This window comes from Salmo salar, chromosome ssa16, assembly GCF_905237065.1.
Source record: "Salmo salar chromosome ssa16, Ssal_v3.1, whole genome shotgun sequence".
Lineage (NCBI taxonomy): Eukaryota > Metazoa > Chordata > Actinopteri > Salmoniformes > Salmonidae > Salmo > Salmo salar.
In genome coordinates this window covers 22,000,458-22,026,630 of record NC_059457.1, presented here as the reverse complement: position 1 = coordinate 22,026,630, position 26,173 = coordinate 22,000,458, and the positions used below count along the sequence as shown (strand labels likewise).

General features: G+C 43.5%; 1 protein-coding gene across 2 annotated transcripts; it reads left to right on the top strand.

Annotated features, from left to right (window-relative positions):
* Positions 1 to 3,524: 3,524 nt before the first annotated feature.
* On the top strand, positions 3,525 to 24,933 carry phrf1 (PHD and ring finger domains 1). Of its 2 annotated transcripts, none has more exons than XM_014148340.2 (19): positions 3,525 to 3,780; positions 4,760 to 4,932; positions 5,054 to 5,173; positions 5,314 to 5,510; positions 5,720 to 5,803; positions 6,091 to 6,224; positions 6,431 to 6,522; positions 6,667 to 6,824; positions 7,310 to 7,445; positions 7,535 to 7,659; positions 7,769 to 7,962; positions 8,171 to 8,299; positions 8,395 to 8,540; positions 14,669 to 16,406; positions 16,547 to 17,859; positions 18,160 to 18,236; positions 20,679 to 20,867; positions 21,283 to 21,411; positions 22,492 to 24,933. In XM_014148340.2, the coding sequence occupies exons 2-19, from the start codon at positions 4,845 to 4,847 to the stop codon at positions 22,654 to 22,656; spliced, it is 5,214 nt and encodes a 1,737-aa protein (XP_014003815.2). In that variant the 5' UTR covers positions 3,525 to 3,780; positions 4,760 to 4,844; the 3' UTR covers positions 22,657 to 24,933. The 2 variants fall into 2 exon arrangements, with proteins under 2 accessions (XP_014003815.2, XP_014003813.2); XM_014148338.2 differs by having other exon boundaries at positions 6,667 to 6,839.
* Positions 24,934 to 26,173: the final 1,240 nt, after the last annotated feature.

Genomic DNA, 26,173 nt, shown 5'->3' with positions numbered 1-26,173 from the left:
ACAGGGCCATTCCCACGATGGCAGGAGGGGCAGGGAAGTCTCCCTAAAACCAGGTTAGCCGCTGTCACACGCACAGTGGAATTGGGATAGGCGCAATGTACGTTAGTCAGTGGCTTACCTGATTTCAGATTTGTAAGATATCCTACTAAATGCTAACATGAGTGGCTGGGGAGTGGTAATAACACAATAATAGCATAGTAATAATAATAATATCCTTATCATACATCTTATTTGATATCAACATGGCATGCGGATATAAACTTAATTGTGTCCTTAGGAATTTGGCAAAGCAGTTGCCTAAATAGTGTGAATCCAAATGCTGAAAATAACTTTTGGATTTAAAACTATATGGCAATCTCAGTTGGTTTGGCAGGCTAATCTTTGGTATTTTCATCTGAATTCTCGATACATTTCGGTTGTAAAATATTTAGCATGGTTCTCTTTTAATCTTATCAGTCAAAATTACAAATATGATCAAGACTAGTGATTCATTCTACAACATAGGCCTATAACACATCATACACCCTGTGAAACATTGTATCTAGCTATTTCAAAAACATTTGGAAAATATTCTAATTTTGAACAGAATACAAAATTACACCAGATACAAATATACAGTATAGCCTACTCACCAATCTCCCAAGTTTTATTTTTGAACAGGTCATTTGTAAGAGAAAATAACTCCAATAGCTCTGATGAATGCTACACTTTAATGCATGCAAACACTGTAACTGTTTTCTGAAAAAGAAGGTACAATATTTCATTAAAGTTAGGTGCATTTAAAGAATAGCAGTGTGGGCTAGACAAACGCAGAAGTTCAGTCCACTTGCGCTACCCCAACCATGCCCACTCCCCTGCATCTGCAACCTGAACTGCATATGCAAATCATACAGATACTGACGTCTCGTAAAGCCAGTGGGCAGTCATATTCCTACTGTACAGGCCGTCCAATAGACAACCATCGAATTACAGCTCCAAGGGGTGTGCTTAACACCACCAATGGGTTTGGTGGATTTCCCTGAGTTATAGTTGGGTTGCGGCGCGTTCATTTCTGCACGTCTTACATTAGGAATGAACCATTTTCACGGCATACATTTCCTGCATTCGGCAACATTAATCAGAAAGGCTTTCACGACTAGATTCCCCCAGTGAAAAAATCGGGCGAACTGTGATGCAACATTGGTCACTTGAGTCAAGCGAGGTGTATTTAAGCCGTTTTGAGAAAGAGCGCTCTACCCGTTCTACTACTGAAAGTGGTTGATCTCTGTTCGCTTGTGTTCGGTGTTGCCATGAGGAGAGTGTGGTTGTGCACGTACCAAGGATGCTGCTGCATTACAGTAGTGGAAGCCAGAACGAGAGAGCGCGAATGGCACAGACTGTATGATCTATTCTAGACTAATGTGGTAATGCAATCATGAAGTATTCAAGGCGCGTTACGGAGCATCTTAAATTATTTAGATGCCCTGCAGGACGCAAAGTGCTATGTCAGATACAATTGCCCGACACAATACCATTATTTAATACCATATTTAATACCATTTAATACCATTATTTAATACACGTTGTAAACAGATTGCTACTCACATTTAGCTGATAAATATATTATATTACCGTTTTCTTAGTACTCCCCTCCCCTGCTGACAATTCTCTTCATAATCATAATAATTTTACACATATTTCTATCTTGAATATTCCCACATTTCCTCTAACTACTGCACTGTCTGGTCCGACCAGATCACAGTGGTCTGGTCAGTGGGGTGGTGAGAGGCAACTCAGGCGTGTTCATCTGAATATCATTCACACAATTTTCTCTTAATCGTGACACTATTTGCATTATTCATTCAACCATATAATTGTCCCCAATTGTCCCCATCAAATATTAAAAAAATGACACACACAGCACTATTTAAATATGTTTTTTATATACATCGAAGCGAGAAAAATGATTGTTTGACACCAGCCAATCCGTCGCGGTCAAAAGTTCACATTTTGAACAATTTTACGCATAGCTCACCGTCGCTCAAGGCAAACTCGGCAAAACTAGGCTATTTGCCTAGTTTGCCTTGAGCGACGGTGGGCTATGTGTAAAATTTTTCAAAATTTGAACGCGCAGGTTCAATAACATTACCAAGTGACCTGTTTGAAGTCGAAAATGCCAGACCATACAATTTACTTGATTGGATACAATCGGATACAGGGACAAATTATTACACGATACAAAGCAACAATTAAGCAGGAATGTCTTACGCTTTAGTTTATTATGTAACAGGCCCGTCCAGGTAATACGTCATTTTTACATCAACCAGCAGAGAGCGGCAGAGCCACATAGTATGTAGGCAACCGGTATGCCCATTATTAGTCTTATGATCAGTCCGGCTACACACAGCCTACAGTAAAGTTTTACGATTGGATGACTTTGCATGGGTGACCTATAAACCATCTAGCCTAATAGGCAGCATAATGGTTAGCATAGGCAGTGGCATAGCGCAGTTTCGCCGGGCCCCGGAAGGTACGAGCAAGACGCCCCCCCACCCAACTAAAATTTTTTTTATAAAGCATTTTTTTCTATGCGGCAGAGAGAAAAAATGGCAATTTTATAGCTAATCTCCTGCTATTCTACACATTTTGCCATGAGGTTGTGGGAAAAAATCAGTTTAAAGCTAATTTCCTGTCATAAAAAAAATAAAAAATGGTTTATGACATTCCCTTGCGGTGGCTGCAGGGGTGTGTGCTATGTCGGTGAGCTTAGTCACTGTAGTTTGACATTGTCAAAAGACTGGGGAAAAACCTAGGGGTGAATCCTAAATCCAATTGGCCTGATCTACTTCATAATCTTCTTCATCTAGGCTTGGAAGAAATGGACATTTGTATAAAATAGTTTCAACCAAACCTGCGTTATCTGACGAAGATGCTTTCACCTATCCAACCTAGATTGGTCTGCCACTCTACATCGCCCCCTATAGCCAAAATAACACACTACATGAGAGTATACTTCATAAATATGTGTATCAAATGGCATACATTGTATCAAATAGTTATTGAATGGATACATTTTCAGGTACACTGTATCTTTAAGAGCGATTTGAGTGCATTTGGCTGGGTGTGGAGGGTAATGAGAAGGCCGATGTGGTGGCTAAGAGTTCTGTGAGGAGAGAGGGGGCAGATAATTCAGGTCCCCCTGGTAAGCAGGGAACTCAAGTCCTAGATCCGGGCAAAAGGGCTCGATCTTTGGCAAAGGGAGTGGGATGCTAGTAGTCAAAGGAGGCAATAGTATTGCGTGCACCAGTCAGTAAAGGAAGAAGTGGGGAGTATGTGATGTAGCAGTGAGGACGTTGTGTGGAATAGACTAGGGTTTGGGCACACAGGTTTGAATGCCACGTTCTGGATGGTAGGGAGACATGAAACAGGTCTGTGTGATGAGTGTTTATCGTGGAGCATGTGTTGACATTTTGTGAACTGTGTGATGTAGATAGGGAGAGATTATGTGAAAGGGTTAGGGGTTTTGGTGGTGTAGTGAGGGGAGGAAAGGGGAGGGAAGTGTTGTCTAGTGCTCTATTTCACTTAGAGGAACAGAAATAATGAAGATAATGTAATGTAGGTAGGCTGTGATTGGCTTCACACTCCAGTAAAGTAGGTGGTGGTGTATGCGATCCGCCAACCCAATCCCCAAAAAGAAGAAGAGTGCGTTCGGCCATTTCCGTCACTCCAGCCGGCGATGTCACTCAACAAAAATCGTGGACTGAGAAATTACGCCAAACATGTCACTCACAACTGTTTAGGGTAGGTGTAAACACACTTTGCATGTTCAAACTATTTTTATTTTTTATTTTATTTAACTAGTTAAGAACAAAATCTTATTTACAATGACGGCTTAGGAACAGTGGGTTAACTGCCTTGTTCAGCTGCAGAACGACAGATTTTTACCTTGTCTGCTCGGGGATTCGATCTAGCAACCTTTCAGTTACTGGCATAACGCTCTAACCACTAGGCTACCTGCCACCCCAAGTATACATTAACGTATGCCTGAATAATGAGAAATTGTTAATGTTATAGTATATGAATGTCACATGCACCGAAGATAACGAGCTTGCAAGTTATATTTAGACTCAAGCTAATAATGGTAACATTAGCTAGCTAGCAGGCTAACGTTAGCAGGCTATTCTCCAAAACAATGCAGATATCTAGCTAACATGCATTGCTAGGTAGTGTTGCATATCTAGCTAAGAATATTCCATAACTTACACGTTTTATTTGCAAGAAGGTAAGTAGCTAGCTAACGAAGCGTATTTAAGTTTACTAGTAACAACAGGCAACTCTTTTAGCCAGCATGTATGCACAGTAGCGCACAACAACATTCGCGCAGCGTGTTTGTTGTTGAGGAAACTGAAGCAGCAACAGTTGTTAGCTAGCTAAGCTAAAAAGCTACTATAATCTTGAAAAAGAGAACTTGGTATAGATTTTTACCTCGTTTGTCAGTCCGTGCTTGTTATTTATGGCTGGCAGACTTTAACCTTTGTGTTAAATCTCTTGTCAATGGACTAACTAGCTGTCCACTTCAAGTGGCACTTGACTTGTGACATGCTAGCTGGTTTTCATATACCTCCTTCACATACCGCTATTTAATGAAGTGCTAATCTGATATTTCTACAAGCGTCCTTGTTTGTAGCAGGTGTCAATACTGAGTACACAGGAAAGCTTTGTTTGCGGGTGGACCAGGTGAAGAGCTGTGGCACTCATTTAAATGTAATGTATTTTCCAGCTACTGGCAATTCATAAGTCTCACTTAAGCAAAGCCTTTGGGATTTAGCTAGAGATTGGTGCTGGAGGCTCTCTGATGTTCAGCCATGGATGAAGAGGACAGCCAGGATGAGCTGATCAACCGGAATGCCACCCACGGAAAAGGGAAAAGGCCAGCATTGTGGGCAATCTCAGGTATGGGCTCATATCCCCACATTTTATGAATAGCCTAATAAGCGAATCTTAGTACTATTGGAAAGAATACGAGAGCTAACTTTGTAAGGCTGTACATCCACTTTTCTTTGTCAACATCCAGATGAAGATTCAGATGATGGTGGGGAGGAATCTGAGGAGGTAGCTTCTGACAGTGGTGAGGAGGAGGAAGAACACCTCGATGGAGAGGAAGATGAGGGAGAAGAGGAGGATGATAGTGATGGTGAGAGGTTATGGAGATGTAGGCCACTAAACTCATAGGAAAGAATCGGTAATGGTTCATGATACACTTTTAGTATCCAAGGTATAGACCTACCACTTGAGTTTCATAACCTCTGATCATACAACATACTTGTTCCTCAGATGAAGAAGAGGAGGATGCTGTGAAGGAGGTGGAGGGTGCGGTGGGGGGAGTGTCTGCTGACTTGGCAGGTCTGAGCTCAGACGAGGACACAGAGAAATGTCCCATCTGCCTCAATTCTTTCCACAGCCAGCCTGTAGCCACACCAGAGAGCTGCAAACACTACTTCTGCCTCGACTGCATCCTTGAGTGGTCCAAGGTTGGTGGGTGACATCAGCGGGGGCAAGAAGAACTAGAAGACACTAACCTGTCAAACTGATGAGCATCACTGAAACTATGGACAAGTCACCACACCTCAGCTTTCATGTTCAGTCCTATAAACTGAGGTTTTGTTAAGACAGACAGTCATGATATGTTAAAATGTGTCCAACTGTTGTGCTTCCAAGCGTGCTTTTGTTCTTCCCTCAGAATGCAAACTCCTGTCCTGTGGACAGAATAGTCTTCAATAACATCTACCTGAGAAAATGTTATGGTGGGAAAGTGCAGAAAATGGTGAGTTAAAAAAGTTCAGACTTTCTGTAGTTGAATATAAGTCTTATATTTGCCTTTGATCATGATTTCATGTTGTGAATGTGTTGGGGTGGGGATGTCTTTGAGAGGTAGAGAAGTAGCTACTACAGATGGCATGTGTATTCCTCATGAAGGGTGTTTGATTTATTTTGTGGCAAAGAACATTATGGTCCAAACATTGTGTATCCAAATATGGATCATGCATGGGAGCTGCAGACAGTCACTTTCCTCTCATTGCTCTATGTGCATATTGTGATGGTTGAGTGCAGATCACAGTGCAGAAGCCAGTGAAGGAGGGCCAGGAGGAGGTGATAGACCTGGAGCTGGAACAGACCAGCTGTGAGGTGTGTGGGGGGAGCGACCGTGAAGACCGACTGCTGCTCTGTGACGGCTGTGATGCAGGGTGAGACACAAGCTACACACACCACCTGATCTTTCTTGGATTTTTCATGATGAATTCCTGATTGTATGACATCGGCAAATCAGAATACATCCATCTGGTCATTAAAATGAACACTTTTGCCTTTTCCCCCTGTTTTTTGATGATGATCTGATCATATCCATGTTAACCCCTAATCTTTAAACTATCATGTCTGTGCTCCATGGAAGGTACCACATGGAGTGCCTGACCCCCCCGCTAGACGCTGTTCCTGTGGAAGAATGGTTTTGCCCAGAGTGTCAAGCCAACAACCGCCATTCAAGTAATCAGTACTATTGAGTCATTACGTCTTCCTCTGAGGAAAAAAAGTGGACAATACTCTTTGTATAAAGCAGTAGTACAGGTATTGTACAGTACAGGTCATTTTACCAAGATCCCAGAGCTCATCAATGTTTCTGCTCCTCAGGGGGTTCAGAGGAGCAGAGCGACGTGGAGAGTCTGAGCAGCGCCCGTCCCACAACCAGTCGCTCCCGCCCCCGCGCAACGGGCCCCACCCGAGCCATCGCCCGCACCCAGCAAAGCGAGAGGGTCCGCGCCAGTGTCAACCGCCACCGCATCACCCAGGCACGCACTGCACAGGTTTGGCATGAGGCGTGTTGCTTCCTACTGGCTTCTTTGTTCTCCCTCACTCCGCTACTCACCACTAGTGTCAGCATCCCTTACTCTGTGGTACCGATATGCAGTATCGATATGAACGCTGTAAGCAAAGATTGTTTATTGAGCAGCATGATAATGTACATACAGAATGAAAAATGAAGTTTTCCCTCATGGGTTGAAACGTGTACGGTGGGTATTTCTATGTAGTATTGTATTACATAACATTACATAACATTTGATGAATGACTGTTATTTTGTCTCGTTTGAATGCGCTACTTGCACAAAGTAACATTTGACATGCAGGAATAGAATAGAGAGTCAGAGAGAGGTGGCTCTTCAGAGTGACGCTGCAGGCTGCCTCTCGTCAGACGGCTGTGAAGTTCATGTCAAGTAAAACCTGTCTATAGACAACCGAGAATCAGTAGAGTGATGCAGTGTACCTCTGGTCTCAGATTACCCCCAGTTTTCTGATGCCACAGTCCACCTGGCTGGATGACACTATCAACGCAGTAGTGGCAGGACTCAACACAGCCGTGTACATACGGGACCTCACACCCCGTGCTCCATCCAGCCGACGACGCAGGACAGGTGAACGCACTCACACATGCGCACGCACACACACAGACACATAGCATATCTGGGTTGTTAAAAGAGATGCATTTGCTCTGTGCCCACAGTAAAGCGCAGGAAAGGCAAGAGTAAGAGGTCATCATCTGCCATGGGTGAGAAGGGGAAAGCTGCAGGCACTGGGGTGAAGAGGAGGAAACGGAGAGTGAGGAGGACCAAGTCCAGAAGAAAAATGGTGGGACTTTAAATTTTGAACACGTATAGCAGGGAAGTATAGTTCCAACAACAGAATGATAGGAGTGCTCATGTTCAATCTGGCTATGTGTATTTGCGTGTGTTTCTAGGTGGCGAAGAAGAAGCCTACATCTCGTGGTCGTATAGCCCATAACCTGGGGATAGGGAAGCCCAAATGGGGCTCGTCCCTTCCCTCTGTGTACCGGCCTACAGAAACCACTCTGGGCAGTATGAGAGCTGACATAGGAGCTGCTTCGCTCTCTGTCTATGGAGACCCCTTTGACCTGGACCCCTTCACTGACAGGTCTGTCTCAGACAGAACTCACAACCATAAGATAACATAGTACTTTATTCTCCAGCTAATGCCAGAACAACACTGAACATATAGACAAAAATATTTTTTAACAAAACCATGAATTAAAAAAGAAAAAGAAACTCGGAAAATAACAAGCAATTGTGGAATGCACCCCAACCCTGTTCTGAATGTTGATTTGTTGTTGATCCCACCCCAGGAATGAAGAGGAGGAAGAGCATGCCTCGGCCATGACATCATCGCTGGAGGCTAAGAGGCATGGCTTATCTCGCTCTGCCCTCCGCTCGCACCAGCCTGTGGCCCGACCAATCACTGCTGGCATCTCCAGGTACCCCTTCTCATCTCCTCCCACGTTATGTTGTTACGTAGCTCACATCCTTCAATATGGTACATGTGTGACCTGTGGTTGCCATGGTGTTGTAGGCGGGGCCCAAGCCTGCCCCAGGTGGCGGCGTTGGCCCCAGTGCCTGACCTTCTGGGCAGCATCCTATCAGGACAGAGCATGCTGCTGATGGACAGCTCAGACGTGGTCATCAACAGAGACGGATCCCTCAAGGCTACCAAACCAGGTGGGCTGCTAGGATTTCTTCCTTTCTTTAGTTCAATCTCTTGTCCTTTCTCTTTCTTTCTGCTAATATTTTTGTTTTCCGTATCTAATACCTGGCTATTCAAGAACTAGTGAACATCTGACCTCATTTAGTTGACTGGTAGATTGTTTGGTCAATAGGCTGTTGGTCGACCAAGATTTCTTTAGTCGAGCAGTCGCAACTTTTTAAATATATTTTTTCATGGTGTACAAGACACCACTCTGATTCGTGCCTGTCTCAGTGGACTAATCCATTGCGGAGGCCACGTGGATGGCATAGTCCATCACTAAGATGTGGTACTGACATTCAATATGGTTATATTATGTAAAAAGAATGGTGCAACACTAATAAATCTAATATTATTTTATGGCTATGGTCGCTGTCCACAGTACTGAAACATCATCTTCAGTGTGCCGTAGAACTGGCGCCTTTCCCTATGTCGCTCTGTGCATAACAGCAAAATGAACCAGCATACTGGGATTGAGAACAATGCGGCGGAGGCAGCAGCAGCAGAGACGAGGAAACAGCTCTTGCCTTAAACCCTATTCAGACTGGATTAGTTTTACTGGGGCTGGTCGGGTAATGTGGTGTTGTGCTTGTGCACATAATTACATCTGTCATTTTAGTCCTGTCTGAATCTGCCATGTCAGTAATTTGTACATGGCAGGAGAGTAACAATTCCAGCCAGAATAATCTACATTTTTTGGGCGAACTCCAATGTCTGAGATTGACAGGTGTTGCTCACGGTTTGAGTAAGAAAACAATAACTGATTCGATAAATTGAACGAAGTGCTGCACATAGCCTATATACAGAGGGGAGAACAAGTATTTGATACACTGCCGATTTTGCAGGTTTTCCTACTTACAAAGTTTGTAGAGGTCTGTAATTGTTATCATAGGTACACTTCAACTGTGAGAGACAAACAAAAATCCAGAAAATCACATTGTATGATTTTTAAGTAATTAATTTGCATTTTATTGCATGACACAAGTATTTGATCACCTACCAACCAGTAAGAATTCCGTCTCTCACAGACCTGTTAGTTTTTCTTTAAGAAGCACTCCTGTTCTCCACTCATTACCTGTATTAACTGCACCTGTTTGAACTCGTTACCTGTATAAAAGACACCTGTCCACACACTCAATCAAACAGACTCCAACCTCTCCACAATGGCCAAGACCAGAGAGCTGTGTAACGACATCAGGGATAAAATTGTAGACCTGCACAAGGCTGGGATGGGCTACAGGACAATAGGCAAGCAGCTTGGTGAGAAGGCAACAACTGTTGGCGCAATTATTAGAAAATGGAAGAAGTTCAAGATGACGGTCAATCACCCTCGGTCTGGGGCTCCATGCAAGATCTCACCTTGTGGGGCATCAATGATCATGAAGGTGAGGGATCAGCCAAGAACTACACGGCAGGACCTGGTCAATGATCTGAAGAGAGCTGGGACCACAGTCTCAAAGAAAACCATTAACACACTACGCCGTCATAGATTAAAATCCTGCAGCGCATGCAAGGTCCCCCTGCTCAAGCCAGCGCATGTCCAGGCCCGTCTGAAGTTTGCCAATGACCATCTGGATGATCCAGAGGAGGAATGGGAGAAGGTCATGTGGTCTGATGAGACAAAAATAGAGCTTTTTGGTCTAAACTCCACTCGCCGTGTTTGGAGGAAGAAGAAGGATGAGTACAACCCCAAGAACACCATCCCAACCGTGAAGCATGGAGGTGGAAACATCATTCTTTGGGGATGCTTTTCTGCAAAGGGGACAGGACGACTGCACCGTATTGAGGGGAGGATGGATGGGGCCATGTATCGCGAGATCTTGGCCAACAACCTCCTTCCCTCAGTAAGAGCATTGAAGATGGGTCGTGGCTGGGTCTTCCAGCATGACAACAACCCGAAACACACAGCCAGGGCAACTAAGGAGTGGCTCCGTAAGAAGCGTCTCAAGGTCCTGGAGTGGCCTAGCCAGTCTCCAGACCTGAACCCAATAGAAAATCTTTGGAGGGAGCTGAAAGTCCGTATTGCCCAGCAACAGCCCCGAATCCTGAAGGATCTGGAGAAGGTCTGCATGGAGGAGTGGGCCAAAATCCCTGCTGCAGTGTGTGCAAACCTGGTCAAGAACTACAGGAAACGAATGATCTCTGTAATTGCAATCAAAGGTTTCTGTACCAAATATTAAGTTCTGCTTTTCTGATGTATCAAATACTTATGTCATGCAATAAAATGCAAATTAATTACTTAAAAATCATACAATGTGATTTTCTGGATTTTTGTTTTAGATTCCGTCTCTCACAGTTGAAGTGTACCTATGCAAAAATTACAGACCTCCACATGCTTTGTAAGTAGGAAAACCTGCAAAATCGGCAGTGTATCAAATACTTGTTCTCCCCACTGTATATATATGAAGGGCCTACATGCATAAACTTTCAGTGATTGCTTTTGTTCATATGTTTTGTGAATATGAATAGCATATTGCCAAATGCACCAGTAAAAAATATTACACATATTTAATGTATCCTTGCTGTTAATAGATCTCAAAGCAGCATACAACTGACCTAAACGTGACCTAAAAGTTCACTTTCGCATCCATAGCCTTAAAATGCATCTCAAGTGCAAGTGCACTGTTTAGCTCAAGTCTGAAGGCTGTGGGGCATTTAGGACGTCTACTGCAGATCGCTAAAATATCCTACGATCACACTTCCTCAATTAAAATATTATGGCAACACTATACCAAAGATGGTTTGGTATGGTTTAGAAACTTGGGGACCAAGCTCGAGTTATCATTGTAGCCCTGTTATCGTCTCGACTTGTTGAAATATATTCACGCCTAGAAAAAAACCTCCAGGCTTCCGTCATAATTGTAATTCTATTGGAAAAAAAGAATTACATGGGGCAGTTTAGAAAAAACTAATCCCATCTGAATCGTCCTCTGGAATAATGGACATTCTGGGGTAATAATGACATAACCAACGTTCTCTAGTAATATTAGTCCCATTGCGAATAGGGCTTAACCTAATTGTCTAAGCAAATTGAGGAGAGGACAAACCCCAACTTAATTAGGTCTATAATCAATAGCCTAACAGTTAAATGTGCCTGGCTTTATAAATCATCCATGTATACACTACATGACCAAAAGTATGTCGACACCTGCTCATCAAACATCTCATTCCAAAATCATGGGCATTAATATGGAGTTGGTCCCCCCTTTGCTGCTATAACAGCCTTCACTCTTCTGGGAAGGCTTTCCACTAGATGTTGGAACATTGCTGCAGGGACTTGATTCCATTCAGCCACGAGCATTAGTGAGGTCGGACAAGGATGTTGGGCGATTAGGCCTGGCTAGCAGTCGGCGTTCCAATTCATCCCAAAGGTGTTCGATGGGGTTTAGGTCAGGGCTCTGTGCAGGCCAGTCAAGTTCTTCCACACCGATCTCACAAACCCTTTCTGTATGAGCCTTACTTTGTGCACGGTAACATTATCATGCTGAAACAGAAAAAGGGCCTTCCCCAAAATGTTGCAACAAAGTTGGAAGTATAGAATTGTTGAGTATGTCATTGTAGCGTTAAGATTTCCCTTCACTGGAACTAAGGGGCCTAGCCCAAACCATGAAAAACAGCCCCAGACCATTATTCCTCCTCTACCAAACTTTACAGTTATGACTATGCATTGGGGCAGGTAGCATTCTCTTAGCATCCACCAAACCCAGATTCGTCCGTTGGATTGCCAGATGGTGAAGCATTCATCACTCCAAAGAACGCGTTTCCACTGCTCCAGAGTCCAATGGCGGCAAGCTTTACACCACTCTAGCCGACACTAGGCATTGCGGATGGTGATGTTAGGATTGTGTGCGGCTGCCAGAGGCATTTTGGAACTCGGTAGTGAGTGTTGCAACCGAGGACAGACGATGTTTAGGTGCTTCAGCACTCGTGGTCCTGTTCTGCGAGCTTGTGTGGCCTACCACTTTGTTGCTGAGTTTTTTTTTTTTTTTTAGGGGGTGGATCAACTTTAATATTGAGGATAGATTGTTGCTTCCATCAATGTAATTGTCTGCATCATTTCCAATCCCCCATATATTTTTTGTATGTATACAGTTGAAGTCGGAAGTTTACATACACCTTAGCCAAATACATTTAAACTCAGTTTTTCACAATTATTGACATTTAATCCTAGTAAGAATTCCCTGTCATAGGTCAGTTAGGATCACCACTTTATTTTAAGAATGTGAAATGTCAGAATAATAGTAGAGAGACTGATTTACTTCAGCTTTTATTTCTTTCATCACATTCCCAGTGGGTCAGAAGTTTACATACACTCAATTAGTACTTTGTAGCATTGCCTTTAAAATGTTTAACTTGGGTCAAATGTTTCAGGTAGCCTTCCACAAGCCTCCCACAATAAGTTGGGTGAATTTTGGCCCATTCCTCCTGACAGAGCTGGTGTAACTGAGTCAGGCTTGAAGGCCTCCTTGCTCACACACGCTTTTTCAGTTCTGCCCAAAAATGTTCTATTGGATTGAGGTCAGGGCTTTGTGATGGCCACTCCAATACCTTGACTTTGTTGTCCTTAAGCCATTTTGCCACAACTTTGGAAGTATGCTTGGGGTCATTGTTCATTTGAAAGACCCGTTTGCGACCAAGCTTTAACTTCCTGACTGATGCCTTGAGCTGTTGCTTCAGTATATCCACATAATTTTCCTGCCTCATGATGCCATCTATTTTGTGAAGTGCACCAGTTCCTCCTGCAGCAAAGCACCCCCACAACATGATGCTGCCACCCCCGTGCTTCACGGTTGGGATGTTGTTCTTCGGCTTTCAAGCCTCACCTTTTTTCCTCCAAACATAACAATGGTCATTATGGCCAAACAGTTCTATATTTGTTTCATTAGACCAGAGGACATTTCTCCAAAAAGTAAGATCTTTGTCCCCATGTGCAGTTGCAAACCGTAGTCTGGCTTTTTTATGGCGGTTTTGGAGCTTCATCCTTGCTGAGCGGCCTTTTAGTTTATGTCGATATAGGACTTGTTTTACTGTGGATATAGATACTTTTGTACCTGTTTCCTCCAGCATCTTCACAAGGTCCTTTGCTGTTGTTCTGGGATTGATTTTCACTTTTCGCACCAAAGTACATTCATCTCTAGGAGACAGAACGCATCTCCTTCCTGAGCGGTATTACGGCTGCGTGGTCCCATGGTGTTTAAACTTGCGTACTATTGTTTGCACAGATGAACGTGGTACCTTCAGGCGTTTGGAAATGGCTCCCAAGGATGAAACAGACTTGTGGAGGTCTACAATTTTTTTTCCTGAGGGCTTGGCTGATTTCTTTTGGTTTTCCCATGATGTCAAGCAAAGAGGCACTGAGGTTGAAGGTAGGCCTTGAAATACATCCACAGGTACACCTCCAATCGACTCAAATGATGTCAATTAGCCTATCAGAAGCTTCTAAAGCCATGACATCATTTTCTGGAATTTTCCAAGCTGTTTAAAGGCACAGTCAACTTAGTGTATGTAAACTTCTGACCCACTGGAATTGTGATTAAGTGAAATAATCTCTGTAAACAATTGTTGGAAAAAATACTTGTGTCATGCTATAGTTTAACAAGAAGTTTGTGGAGTGGTTGAAAAACGAGTTTTAATGACTCCAACCTAAGTGTATGTAAACTTCTGACTTCAACTGTAGGTAACATAACTTTTCAGTTAGAAACTAAAATGCTGTGGTGCTTTTTCGCTGCAGTAGGGAGGAGAGCGAGACAATGTGCGCCAGGCACACTGTCATTTTTTTTTTTACCATGTGTCCATTGGGCTCTTTCTTGAGTCATTTGTGTGTCTTAATTATTTAACCAAACAGTGTGCTTATAGCATCAGACAAGCTCAGTGCATATGTCGTTGGTTTTATTCAAACACATGGGGGGGGGAATAAGTTTAAACATTTTGACAAACATTTCGGTCGAAGGAACAGGACGACTCTCGTCGACCAAGATTTTTTTATAGTCGGGGACAGCCCTAGTTTTATTGATTGTCTGTCATTGATTTTGAAGTCTGTTGTATTCTGTGTTAAACAGCAGAATAAGGGTTAGTAAATGGTTGTCTTGTGTTTGTATTGTAGTGGGTGTGTCGTCTTCATCCAGGCTGGGCAGCAGTAGGAGCAGCAGCTCTGGTGAATCAGTAGCCCAGAACCACTCAGGGATGTCGCCTAACCCAGCAGCAGTCAGCTCCCTCTCTCTCCCCACTAACGGAGACCTAGTGGTGGGACCCTCCTGTAGCCCACTGAACAGGCCCTCCCTCAGCTCCCCAGGGCCCTGCTCGTCCCCTCTCACCCCCTCATCCCCCTGCCCGGCCACCCACAGCCAGACTTCCCCACCTCCCAGACCCAGCCCTAGTCCTGGACACAGCCACTGGGGGGCCACTGGTGTACAACTCCCCCATGGGACCCAGAGGGAAGCCACCTCTACCTCCACTCCTACCCCAGACTCTCGGTCAAGAGGGAGGGAGACCGTGCCACCACAGCCCCAGGCTAAGAAGGCTGCACCTAAACCAGTATGGGAAGCACCAGTATCGGTGCTTCCCAGGATACCAAAGATAAAACGGGAGAGTGGTGTGCTAACGAATGGCAGTGTCAGTAGAGGGGGTAGTAGTAGCCGTGCTAATGGTAATGGCTTCCCTGAGGCCTGTGTGAACAGCCTGGGTGGGAACAGGGGTAGGCAGCCAAGGGTGGACCAGCAGCAGCAGGGCAGGACAGAGAGCCAGACCCAGAGACCAGAGCGAGCAGGCTCTTCATCTGCCTTCTCCAGCTCCTTTTCCTCTTCCTCTGATTCCCCAGCCAACCCGATATTGGCATCCACGGTGTGCTTCCGGATCAATGCCAGTGGGAATGCGTGGCACGCCCGACAGCTTAGCAACGCCTCAGCAATGGTTGCCGCCGGCAACAGTCAAGAACCACTGTCCACGGAAGAAGAGGCGGCAAAGAGGAGAAGAGAGGAGCGCAGCAGCAAACAGAGGCCCCTGGCCACCTCACACACACAGGTAAAAGAGGAGGAGGAGGGGGATATATATGACCCCTTCCACCCAACAGGCTCAGACTCCAACACCTCAGAAAGTGAAGGAGAGAGCCATGCTGGGGGGATACCATCCATGGCGCACAAGGAAGGTGCCATCTACCAGGTGAAAGCTGAGGCACTGGAAAATAGGGTGTCACTGGAGAGGGATGAGGGCTCAGGAGATGTTCTGGCTGTGAAGAGCGAGGCAGACACGGCAAAGTCTGGTCACGGCCCACACAACACACCCAGGTCTGGGATGACTGGAACCAGCACACCCCTGTCCCAGAGCCATGTCCCTGGGAAGAGGGAGAGGAAAGAACAAGGGGGCGAGAACGGGCAGACGGGCAAGAGTAGAGATCCCCACAGCCAGAAGACTGATCATTTCTCATCCAGCTCAGCTTCCAGCCACCACAGCAACAAGATAGTGAAAACCGAGATCAAGTCAGAGCCCCAGGACAGCCCCCCCAAGTCCCCGTCCAGGTCTAAATCAACCTCCAGGCCCTCAGGCCATGGGAGGAAAACATCCAAAGGTGGGGGGTCTTCCACGGAACGGCGGTCCACCTCAAACAGCCCGGAAGCAGGCAGGAGAAGGGGAGACAAGGCCCCGGCGCAGCAAGGGAGGAAGAGGGGAGACGAGGAGGGTAAGAGAAGAGAAGAGGGGGGTGAGAGAAGGTCCGGGCGTTCAGAATCGAGGGAGAGGAGAAGGCTTCGTTCTCCATCAGACAGCTCCACTTCTGAGGCCTCTGAGAGGTCTCGCAAGAAGAACAGACGGTCATGCTCGCTCTCCAAAGACAGGAGGCGCTCCAGGTAATAATGTAATTCTGTGATAATGTCAATTCTGTGTGCAGTGATTTTGTGGTCTTTTAATAATAATAATATAATAAATTATGAAATGTAGTCTAGTATATACTGTTATTATAATAACTCCTATTATTATTTTGATTTAGGTCGAGGTCAGGGTCCGGCTCCAGCAGCAGAGAGCGGTCCCAGAGTAGGAAGCAGAAGATGGGGAGCAGGGAGAGGAACGACAGCAGAGGAAGTGAGAGAGAGAAGGGTCGGCCATCAAAGGCCAAGAAACGAGGTCGCTCGCAGTCTCGCTCGCGGTCCAGGTCCAGGGAGAGGAGGAAAGACCACCCACGATCACAACCATCATCCTCTGGGTCAAAAAACAGGGTTGAGGTGCGGTCAAAAGACAAGAAGAGGCCGAGGTCCAGGTCACGGTCCAGAGAGAGAAGAAAAGAAGAGGGGTCGTCACAGGGCACACACAGACCAGGGTCTTTCTCAACCACCTCCTCCAAAGAGCTAGAAGAACAGAAAGAAAAGAAAAAAGAGAAAGTGCTTACTCTGAAAGAGGAGAGAGAGGCTGAAGAAGAGAGAAAAGAGCGAGAGATCAAACAAGAGATGCCTTCCTCTTCTTCAGGACTCAAACCTCATTCTGTCCTCTCTGTCTACCAGGTGAAAAAGGAGAGTGACGGCAATGAATTTAGAACAGAGAAGCACGCCTCTCTCTCAGCAAAACTGCTCAAGGAGTCGAAGCTGCTCAAAGAAATCAAAAAAGAGATACCGCCTGCCTTTGATATGTTTGAAGAATCACTGGATAGTAAACCAATCAAGGAAGAAAAACCTCTGTCAATGTTCAGCGAGTTCAAGGACTTGCAGGAGCACAAGGAGATCAAAAAGGAAAAACCTCCCCCCCTCATAAACGAGGCGTGCGCCCTCCCCATCTCAGACATAACTGAACAAAAAGACCAGGTATTAAACGAAACCAAGACTGAGCCCATCTGGCCTGAGCTGCCTCAACAACTGACCTCCATCATCACTGCTCCCCCCACAGGCCAACCCAGCCCCAGCTTCTCAACACTCCGCACCAACCCTGTCCCTGCTCCTTCTCAGGCTGCAGTGACTACAGCCGGCCAGCAGGTGGTCCCATCCCTGTCTCTAGTACCAAAGGTCCTCACAGAGTCCCCTCCATCTGTCCAAACCATCCCAGTGAAGGAAGAGGTAGAGGAGCATTCCGACTATGAACTTGATGACATGGACGTGGACATGATGCTGGACAGTCTGGACTATGTGAAGAGTGAGAAAGCAGAGCCAGGAGGAGAGAAAGGGGAGGCTGGGGTTAAAGAGGTGAAGGAGGGAAAAGGGGAGGACGAAGAGGTGAAGACAGTCACGCCAGGTGCTAAAGCCAAACCCTCGGTGAAGAGAGTCACCTGGAACCTACAGGAACCAGATGGACCACAGCCAGAGAAGACTGGCAGTAGTGAGTATTATTGTACATTTTCAAATATTCTACATTTTCTCTTCTTATTGTTGAGAGGTGAACCTCCATGTAAGCATGTCATTGTACTGTGTACACCAAGTGTTCCTGTGCATATGACAAAGAAACATAATTAATTTTGAATACAATTTAAGCCTACCACAATCTGGATTGACCTAATCAGAGCCCTTATGTGTTGTATTACAGAACTTTTTCTAGTCAGCTGTTTGACTCGGTTCAGAAACTACCTCTAATTCACATAACACAGAGAGGGTCATAGCATGTGTGTTTTCTCTGTCTCAGAGCTGGCCCTCTACAAACTGAAGCTCAAACAGGAGGGAGCTCGCAGACCTGCCTCCTCCGCCCAGGCTGCCAATCAGGTATGGCTCAGCCACCTCGTCACATACACACCTCTTCCTTACTTCTCAGAAACATAGATGCATTCGTGCATTAGGTTGGCCTGCCTACTTACCTAGATAACTATTTAGTGCTTCAGGCCTCTACTGCTGTATGCTGCCTTTCTTTCCTGCTAATATGTACACTGAACAGAAATATAAACGCAACATGTAAAGTGTTGGTTTCATGAGCTGAACTAAAAATCCCAGAAATTTGGCATACTCACAAAAAGCTTATTCCTCTCAAATGTTGTGCACAAATTTGTTTACATCCCTGTTAGTGAGCATTTCTCTTTTGCCAAGATAATCCATCCAAGGTGTGGCATGTCAAGAAGCTGATTAAACAGCATGATCATTACACAGGTGCACCTTGTGCTGGGGGCAATAAAAGGCCACTTTAAATGTGCTGTTTTGTCACACAGTTTTGCCACAGATGTCTCAAATTCTGATTGGCTGGGCCTGGCTCCCCAGTGTTTGGGCCTGGCTGCCAAGTGGGTGGGCCCATGGCTGCACCGCTGCTCAGTCATGTGAAATCCATAGATTAGGGCCTAATGTATTTTTCAATTGACTGATTTCCTTATATGAACTGTAACTCAGTTAACTCTTAGAAATTTTTACACATTGCGTTTATATTTTTGTTCAGTATAGTTATGATCAATGTTCCCCCTCATTTTTGTTTGACACTGAGCAAATTTCAGGTCTGCTGAGTTCAAATTCTGTGCAACTTCCAGCGTGCGTTTACTGTGAACAATGAGGCTATACCCGCTTTAAGTTAGTTTTAATGGTGGTCAAGTAGGCTACTGTGGGTATTTGATGATAATGTATGTCTACCAGTGGCCTACCATCAGAAATAATGGACAAAATCCATCCAATTTTAACATGGAAATAGCTGTTCTATCATTCAGCCTACAGTAGCAGTTCAATGTAGGCCTACATTCCATGAGACTTTAGAAAAAAACACTAACCTGTTTTCCACTTGTCCTTCAGACAAGGAGGTGACTGAAAATGTTGTTGTTTGATGCAGGAAACAACTTTACAAAATAAAATGTATTATTATTTACATACCATTATTACAGAGAACCAGACACATTATGCTACCCTCTGCCTATTGGCTACTTGGCTGTCTCAAAATACAACACTGCCTCTTTAAGACAAAAAAAAGCTCTCGCTTTTCAATGTGGTCTAGAAATGTACACGTTTTGTGTTCTTGTAGAAAGCAATCACTCCCCTATTGTTGACTACAAATTATATATAACTGGGCTAATAACTCACTAACTGGCAAAGGATATGAACAAAATGTGCATACGTGGCTACATGCAGCTCTTGCTTTGACCTCAAAACAAACGCATCTACTCAAGACTACAGCTGTAAAAACAGTCCAGTACAAAGTAAATGGCACAGCTCAATATATGGCAATGCCTATTTCTATATAGGCCTACTGCAACTCTGATTGGTAATGCCACACTGGTCTGTGTAGACTGTAGAGAATAGGCTGAGTGGTGCGCAATAGAAACCTACTCCGAAGCGTTGTGCGAACAGCAACATCTCTTGCATAGATCGTTTTGTTTAGATATGTTGCATTGAAAGTGGCTAATTCTACGTTGACTCGATCACAATTTCAACAGTAAAGGGAAACTCTAGAAAGTTGAGTGAAGTTCAATATCGTGCTTCTCTCCGTGTGCGCTAGTGTGGGGGAGCTGCGTAACAGTCTCGGGTCTAGTTTAGAGGGAACTTTAGTTATGATCAATCAGTATGGAATTCACTATGAAATGGCACCTAGTCACAGCATCATACTGCCGGCCGGTCATATTAATAATATAAAGTAGTACTGTTGATCTTTACAGATATCTGTGATTTAGTGCTCCAAAACATTCAGCACAAATGTTCCTGTAATTAACATGCATCTCTCCTGAAAGGCCACAGGGTGGCAGTCTGTCTTTGTGTTTTACTCGGAGAACAGTTGTTGTGGCTGTCAGCATAAAGCCATTGCCGATCACATGGGTCTATAGAGAGATCATGTGACAAACTGAAACTGATAAAGCAGCGTTTCAGTGAAATGAAAGTAGAAGTCTTACTTGGGAAATAGAAAGTGTAGAAGGGGGAATGTTACATCTTAGAGGCCTTAATGTGCTGGGAATACCATAGCACAATAACATATTTCCTGCTAGGTCTCGATGAGACAATTAATGGTTGAGATTTATGCCAATGTTTATTTTATTAGTTAGGTAATATTGCTGTTGTGATTTAAGAACATGAAATACAATAGTTAAAATAAAAATGTTAGTATTGTACTGTAATTTACCAATACCTAAGATCTTTGTGTAATTCTTCCATTAACATAAATGCTCTATTTATGTGAACATCTAACTTGCACACACATCTCAAATTGGGATTCACCCCATAGTCAGTAAACCTTCCCACCCATAGGAGGCCGCCTTGGGTGCTACGTCACTCACTGACCCCAAGGTTCAGAGCACCAAGAGGGCCAGTGTGTCTGTAGTGCTCCCCAGTGCGCCCTCCAGCTCCAACAGCCTACCACAAGTAGGGCTCTCCAAACTTGTGCAGGGGGAACCCAATGAAGCCCTAGGAGAGGATGATGCTTCCAGAAACGATAATGTGAGTCTGAGAGAAAGACAATGATGGTCTTCAAATGTATCAATGCACACTTGGGTGATATCTATGTGTATACAGTGCATTCAGAAAGTATTCAGACCCCTTGACTTTTTCCAAATTTTGTTACGTTACAGCCTTATTCTAAAATTGATTAAATTGTTTTTTTTCCCCTCAGCAATGTCCATTGTTTTTCACATTGTCATTATGGGATATTGTGTGTAGATTGATGAAGAAAAAAAACTATTTAATCAATTTTAGAATAAGGCTGTAACGTAACAAAATTTTGAAAAAGTCAAGGGGTCTGAATACTTTTTGAATGCACTGTATATATGTCCTTGTATACTTCTTGCCAACAAATGACAAGTCACCTTCATAGTCTAGTAGTGTATGTTGACTAATCACCGGTGTCTATCCTCAGTACATAAAGAAGCTTCACATGCAGGAGAGAGCCATAAAGGAGGTGAAACTGGCAATCAAGCCCTTCTACCAGAAGAAAGACATCACGAAGGACGAGTACAAGGAAATCGTACGCAAGGCTGTCCAGAAGGTAGACCTGATATTTGGCTCAAAATGTGTCATGTGGTTTGAAATTCCAAATTAAAATGAATTTTTACGGGAACTGGAGAACATGCACATAATAACTAAACCAAAGGTGTTTATCATGGGAGTAAATCTTTAGATCAGGTGTCTTTCATTGGTTGATGTAGGGGCTTGTCCCAACCTGTGTAATATGAGAGTTTAGATTTACAAGAATCGACTGAGTCTTCCACTAATTCTTGCAGTACATGACGAAAGACAGCCTGTGGCTGTGTTTCAAACTCATAAAAGACACACCGTCATCCACTTACCCTCGCCTTATGCCCTTGGGAAGATTGGAACGTAAGCCCCTCAGCCCTCGTTTTTGATCGAGTTTGTGAGTGTACAATTATGTTCACTTAGGGGCCTGAAATGCCCCATAATTCAATTCGCGATGATTGTACATCCGCTAAGAAAAGTCAGCCAAAACTTAAAACCTCAACGTCAATATGGATAAGTCAACATACAGGTGTAAGTAAAAACTGATGTAAAAAGGTTAGAAATTGGGCTACTAATGCACATGACGGCACAAACACTTCTAGTAAAAGTAATTATGTTTTTGTTTGGTTAGCTATTGGAAATTGTAGAAATAAAACATTTTTCTTCAGAAGTTCCAGCTAGGCAGGCTAACGTTAGTTAGCTAATTAATTTGCTAGCTATCATACAGTAGGCGTATATGAATAATTATATAGTTAATATAAGTAGACATGCAATCATAATTGACTGTAGCGCATATAAAGCACCCACAAGCTACCGGTGGCTGAAAACACAATCATCGCGGGATGAACAAGTGACGAATTTCCGGGCAAGGGTGGTCCTTTTAAAAATCATTCCTTCCTACCTCCTCGCCCTGCAAGTGTAAACACATCAGACGTCATGATACGTCATCAGAAGTGTCCACTTCATTTGAGGGCTGAGGGGATAGGGTGTGTCTTTTAAGTGTTTGAAATGCAGGCCTTGTGTTTCACTGTGGATTAAAAATAAAATCATTTGACTGTTTGTAAATTGCTTCTCTAACTTGTATATGATTTGTTTTCCATTGTGATTCCAGGTCTGCCACAGTAAGAGTGGAGAGATCAACCCAGTGAAAGTGGCCAACCTGGTCAAAGCCTATGTGGACAAATACAAACATGACAGGAAACACAGGAAAGGAGAGGATGGAGGGAAGACGGACGAGGCAGAAACTGATAGAACAAACGATCCAGAGACCCCGTGAAATCATCCACAAGCACTCAGCCATATTCAGCCATTTTCACCAATTTAATCATTTCTGTTATCTTATCATGTCGCATGTTTTTAGGGGACTCAAGCAAGGGCTTAGAGCAAGAGTGCCTCCAAATTTGATTTTTCTTTCATAGTCTTTTGGTGCGATAAAGTTATGTTCTGTCCATAGTAATTCACAGTTTCACAAAATCATGGAAGAGCCGTTTTGTTGAAAGAAGATGTGCAAGTAACTTTTACTGCACCCAGTGTTGTCTGGCACTTTGATTACCACTGACTGCCAAGCATCTGTTTTGAATTGAATTTGTTTCCAGGTTCATCTGGGGCCAGACCATGTAGATGTACTTTGTTGGTCTAGCTTGGTCTACTCTGTACGAGGCTAGCACAGAGATTCTGTCTTAAAGAGACAGCTCTCAGTCAGATAGCCTCTCGACTGAAAGGCTAAGGGATAATGTGAAGCAGCTATTTCTACTGGCAAAATGTCTGAATAGAAGCAGTGGTGGCTTTTTATTTTGTATCTTTTGGGCAGTAGAGGGGTATTTTTAAAAGAATGCCACAATGCAGAAAAACACCAGTATGCAATTTGTTTTGAAAAGGAGAAAAAATTATTTCAGGTTTTAGATTTGGTGTAAATATTGATTTTGAATGATCATTATGTACGCCCTTCCAGTTGTTAGCTGCCTACCGGGAATTCACAAATGTATATTGTGAATGGTTCTGGATGAAGTTTGTTGTTTTTGTGAATGTCTCTGTGCTATGGAACTGTGGATCTGATGGAGTGCTGGTTGACCATACAGTATGTGGCTCTGCACATAGTGGCTGTCCTCTTCAGTGGTGCTCAGATTGTCAACGCTCCTATGGTCTCTATTGGCAGAATACTAACTTGAGATGAGGGCACACAACTCAGACTTCCTCAAAAAAATTCCCATTGACAATCAATGCATGGTTGTTGAGAAAGTTTGAGTTGTGTGAATTTTATCAAGTTTGGACTAGGCCCAAAGTGTCTACTGGTTTTAATCCTACCTTTTCATTAGGTTTTGATTAAGACAGGAAACCAGGTGAGGTGACTGCAATCATCAGCTTTAATTTATCAATTGACCAGTCATTTGCCAATGACTAGTGAAAACCAGCAGACACTGGAGTTTTGTGAATACTGCACCTTCACCTATGTTTTCTCTTAGTTTAACAATCGTCTAGAATCAATTGGCTAGTCCTGTTGTGTATTTGTAACAGGCTAACAAGTCATAAGACAAAACATATCATGCCTGTCTTGCAGCCTAATCAATGTTTTTCCCATTTCTTCACACATTCACACTTGGTTATGAACTCAACTGGTTGCTCACATTTCTTCTGGAAGACTGTTTAATTCCAAAAGCTTATTTTCCAGTTTGAATAATGTGCAATAACCCTTATTCTTGACACTGGTCGGACAGAGTTTGTTCTTTGTCACAAACAAACAAGTTGTTTTAGTCCTTGCAAATATTGGCACACTTGTAGTTGCGAACTTGGAAATTGGTGATCAAGTAATAGTTCATAATCCTAGTCAAGGCCAGGATGTTTTTGATAACGACATGACCTGACAAACACTCGTAACAAGGGGCCAAAGGATTTCCTAGTCAGGTGTCGTGGGTGGGAGAAATCCCTGGCCCTAGTCATACGGTATTCAATTCATGCCATCCGTAATAACTATTTCTCATTGGTGGAAGTGGTTCACTTCCTTCCTGCTAATGAATACTTCTTACAACTGTACCTGAAAACGGTTGGCCTTCTCTACTTATTTTCAAAGACTCCTCTAGATCTCTTCTAAAAGTTTATTTGTAGAAAGGTGCGTTAAAGAATATCCCCCTATCTTTTCCATTTTGTCATTGGCATGTTCCCATTCTGGATGTGTGGACCTGCCTTGGACTGGGCACCTGTCTTGTCCTACACCTATATTCACATCTCAAATCGATCCCTAGATTATATCCCCTTGGCACTTCTGTAGACCTAAAAGGATTGGATTGGTGTATCAGAGGGCCAGATGGAGTTACTACCAAATTGTGTATACTGTACAAGTAGATCTGAAAGGATCAGATACTGCAGGAAGTGTCTAGGGTTTGATTGGAATTGAGTTCACATACTTTGTTTTTGAGAGGAGTGGGGAAAGGAGGTGCTTGAGTTAAATGCATTTTGTTTTTTCTCCTTCATTACTTGATCTCATAGGGCAAGTGCTTCAGAGGGAACACAAAATGATAACTAAGTAAAATAAAATACATTTTTGTCCCAGTTTAAATTTTTTGTGGTGTTCATGTTTTACTAACATGCAAAATTTAAGGTTGGGGTGAAGATATATTTTGACTGAATGGGTAACATTTTGGAAAGGAACCCACTAACATAATACCATAATATTTAACAGGATATTACTAATGTTTACAGAAGTAGTTCATCTCAAACTGTGATGAAATGATTATAAGGCTGGATATTTCACCAAGGGTGGGGGTTATATTAATTTCAGTTCAATTCCCGTCAAATGTTAAAGCTAGAATCCTCAGTTGCTACATCAATTTTTGGACTTATAAATTAATATATAATATATACCCATTGATTCTTGAATATAACTTATAAATGCCTCATGAGCTTAGTTCAACTGTTGTACCCCATCAGAACCCAAGATATGACTCTTTTACTCCAATATAAGCAAACACTGTATAGCCTCAACATGGTTAAAACTATAATTTTGATATCATGGATGGTCAGTCCAAGCAGCCATAGCTCTCCACATCTATGGATTTGAGGTTACATTTCTCCAGGCCCATCCTTCGGCTTTCTACTTAGCGGTGGGGTGTCCCCTTTTTTTCCAACTGTGCATTCTAGCTTTAAAAGCAGCCATTACACTTCTCCATAGGAATTCACTTTAAAGCCTGGAATGAAGGTAGAAACCCTGCCTAATTTTCACCCAGTCCGCTGTAGGTTTCTCTGAGTAATGGTTTGCTCCGAGCCAGTGGGAGGGTTCTCTTCCCCCTCCGGCTGCTCTGTGCCATTACTGCTGCCTTGACTGTCGCACTGGGCCTGGAGGTCCCACTCAACTGTACATATCTGGGACAATGTATTTAATAAAAAAAATAGAAATTCTATTGGTATTCATTTCTCACCATTGAAATAAATTTAAGATAAATCCCAAAGCATTAAAATAATGATCAAATATATTTGAAAGCTTTGTTTATTCAAGGCTACAAAGTCAACCCTACCAAACTCAGTGGCCTAAGTATCTTTATCCAACCCCCCCCCTCCCCTATCACAGTGTTAATGTTAAGCATGATCACTTCATAAACCTGAGCAGTGGAAATCATTCCTAGATGAAAGCAATTGGTTCATTTTCTGCATTTTTTCTTTTTTTTAGCTAAAGGAACCAAACTGACCTGCATCATATTTGCAACAGCACTGGTGAACATGATACCGTTTGTTTTAGACAAAGTAACCACTGTCTAGGAGCCCCAGGACTACCTGGCTGTCCCCAAGCCACCCTGTCATAT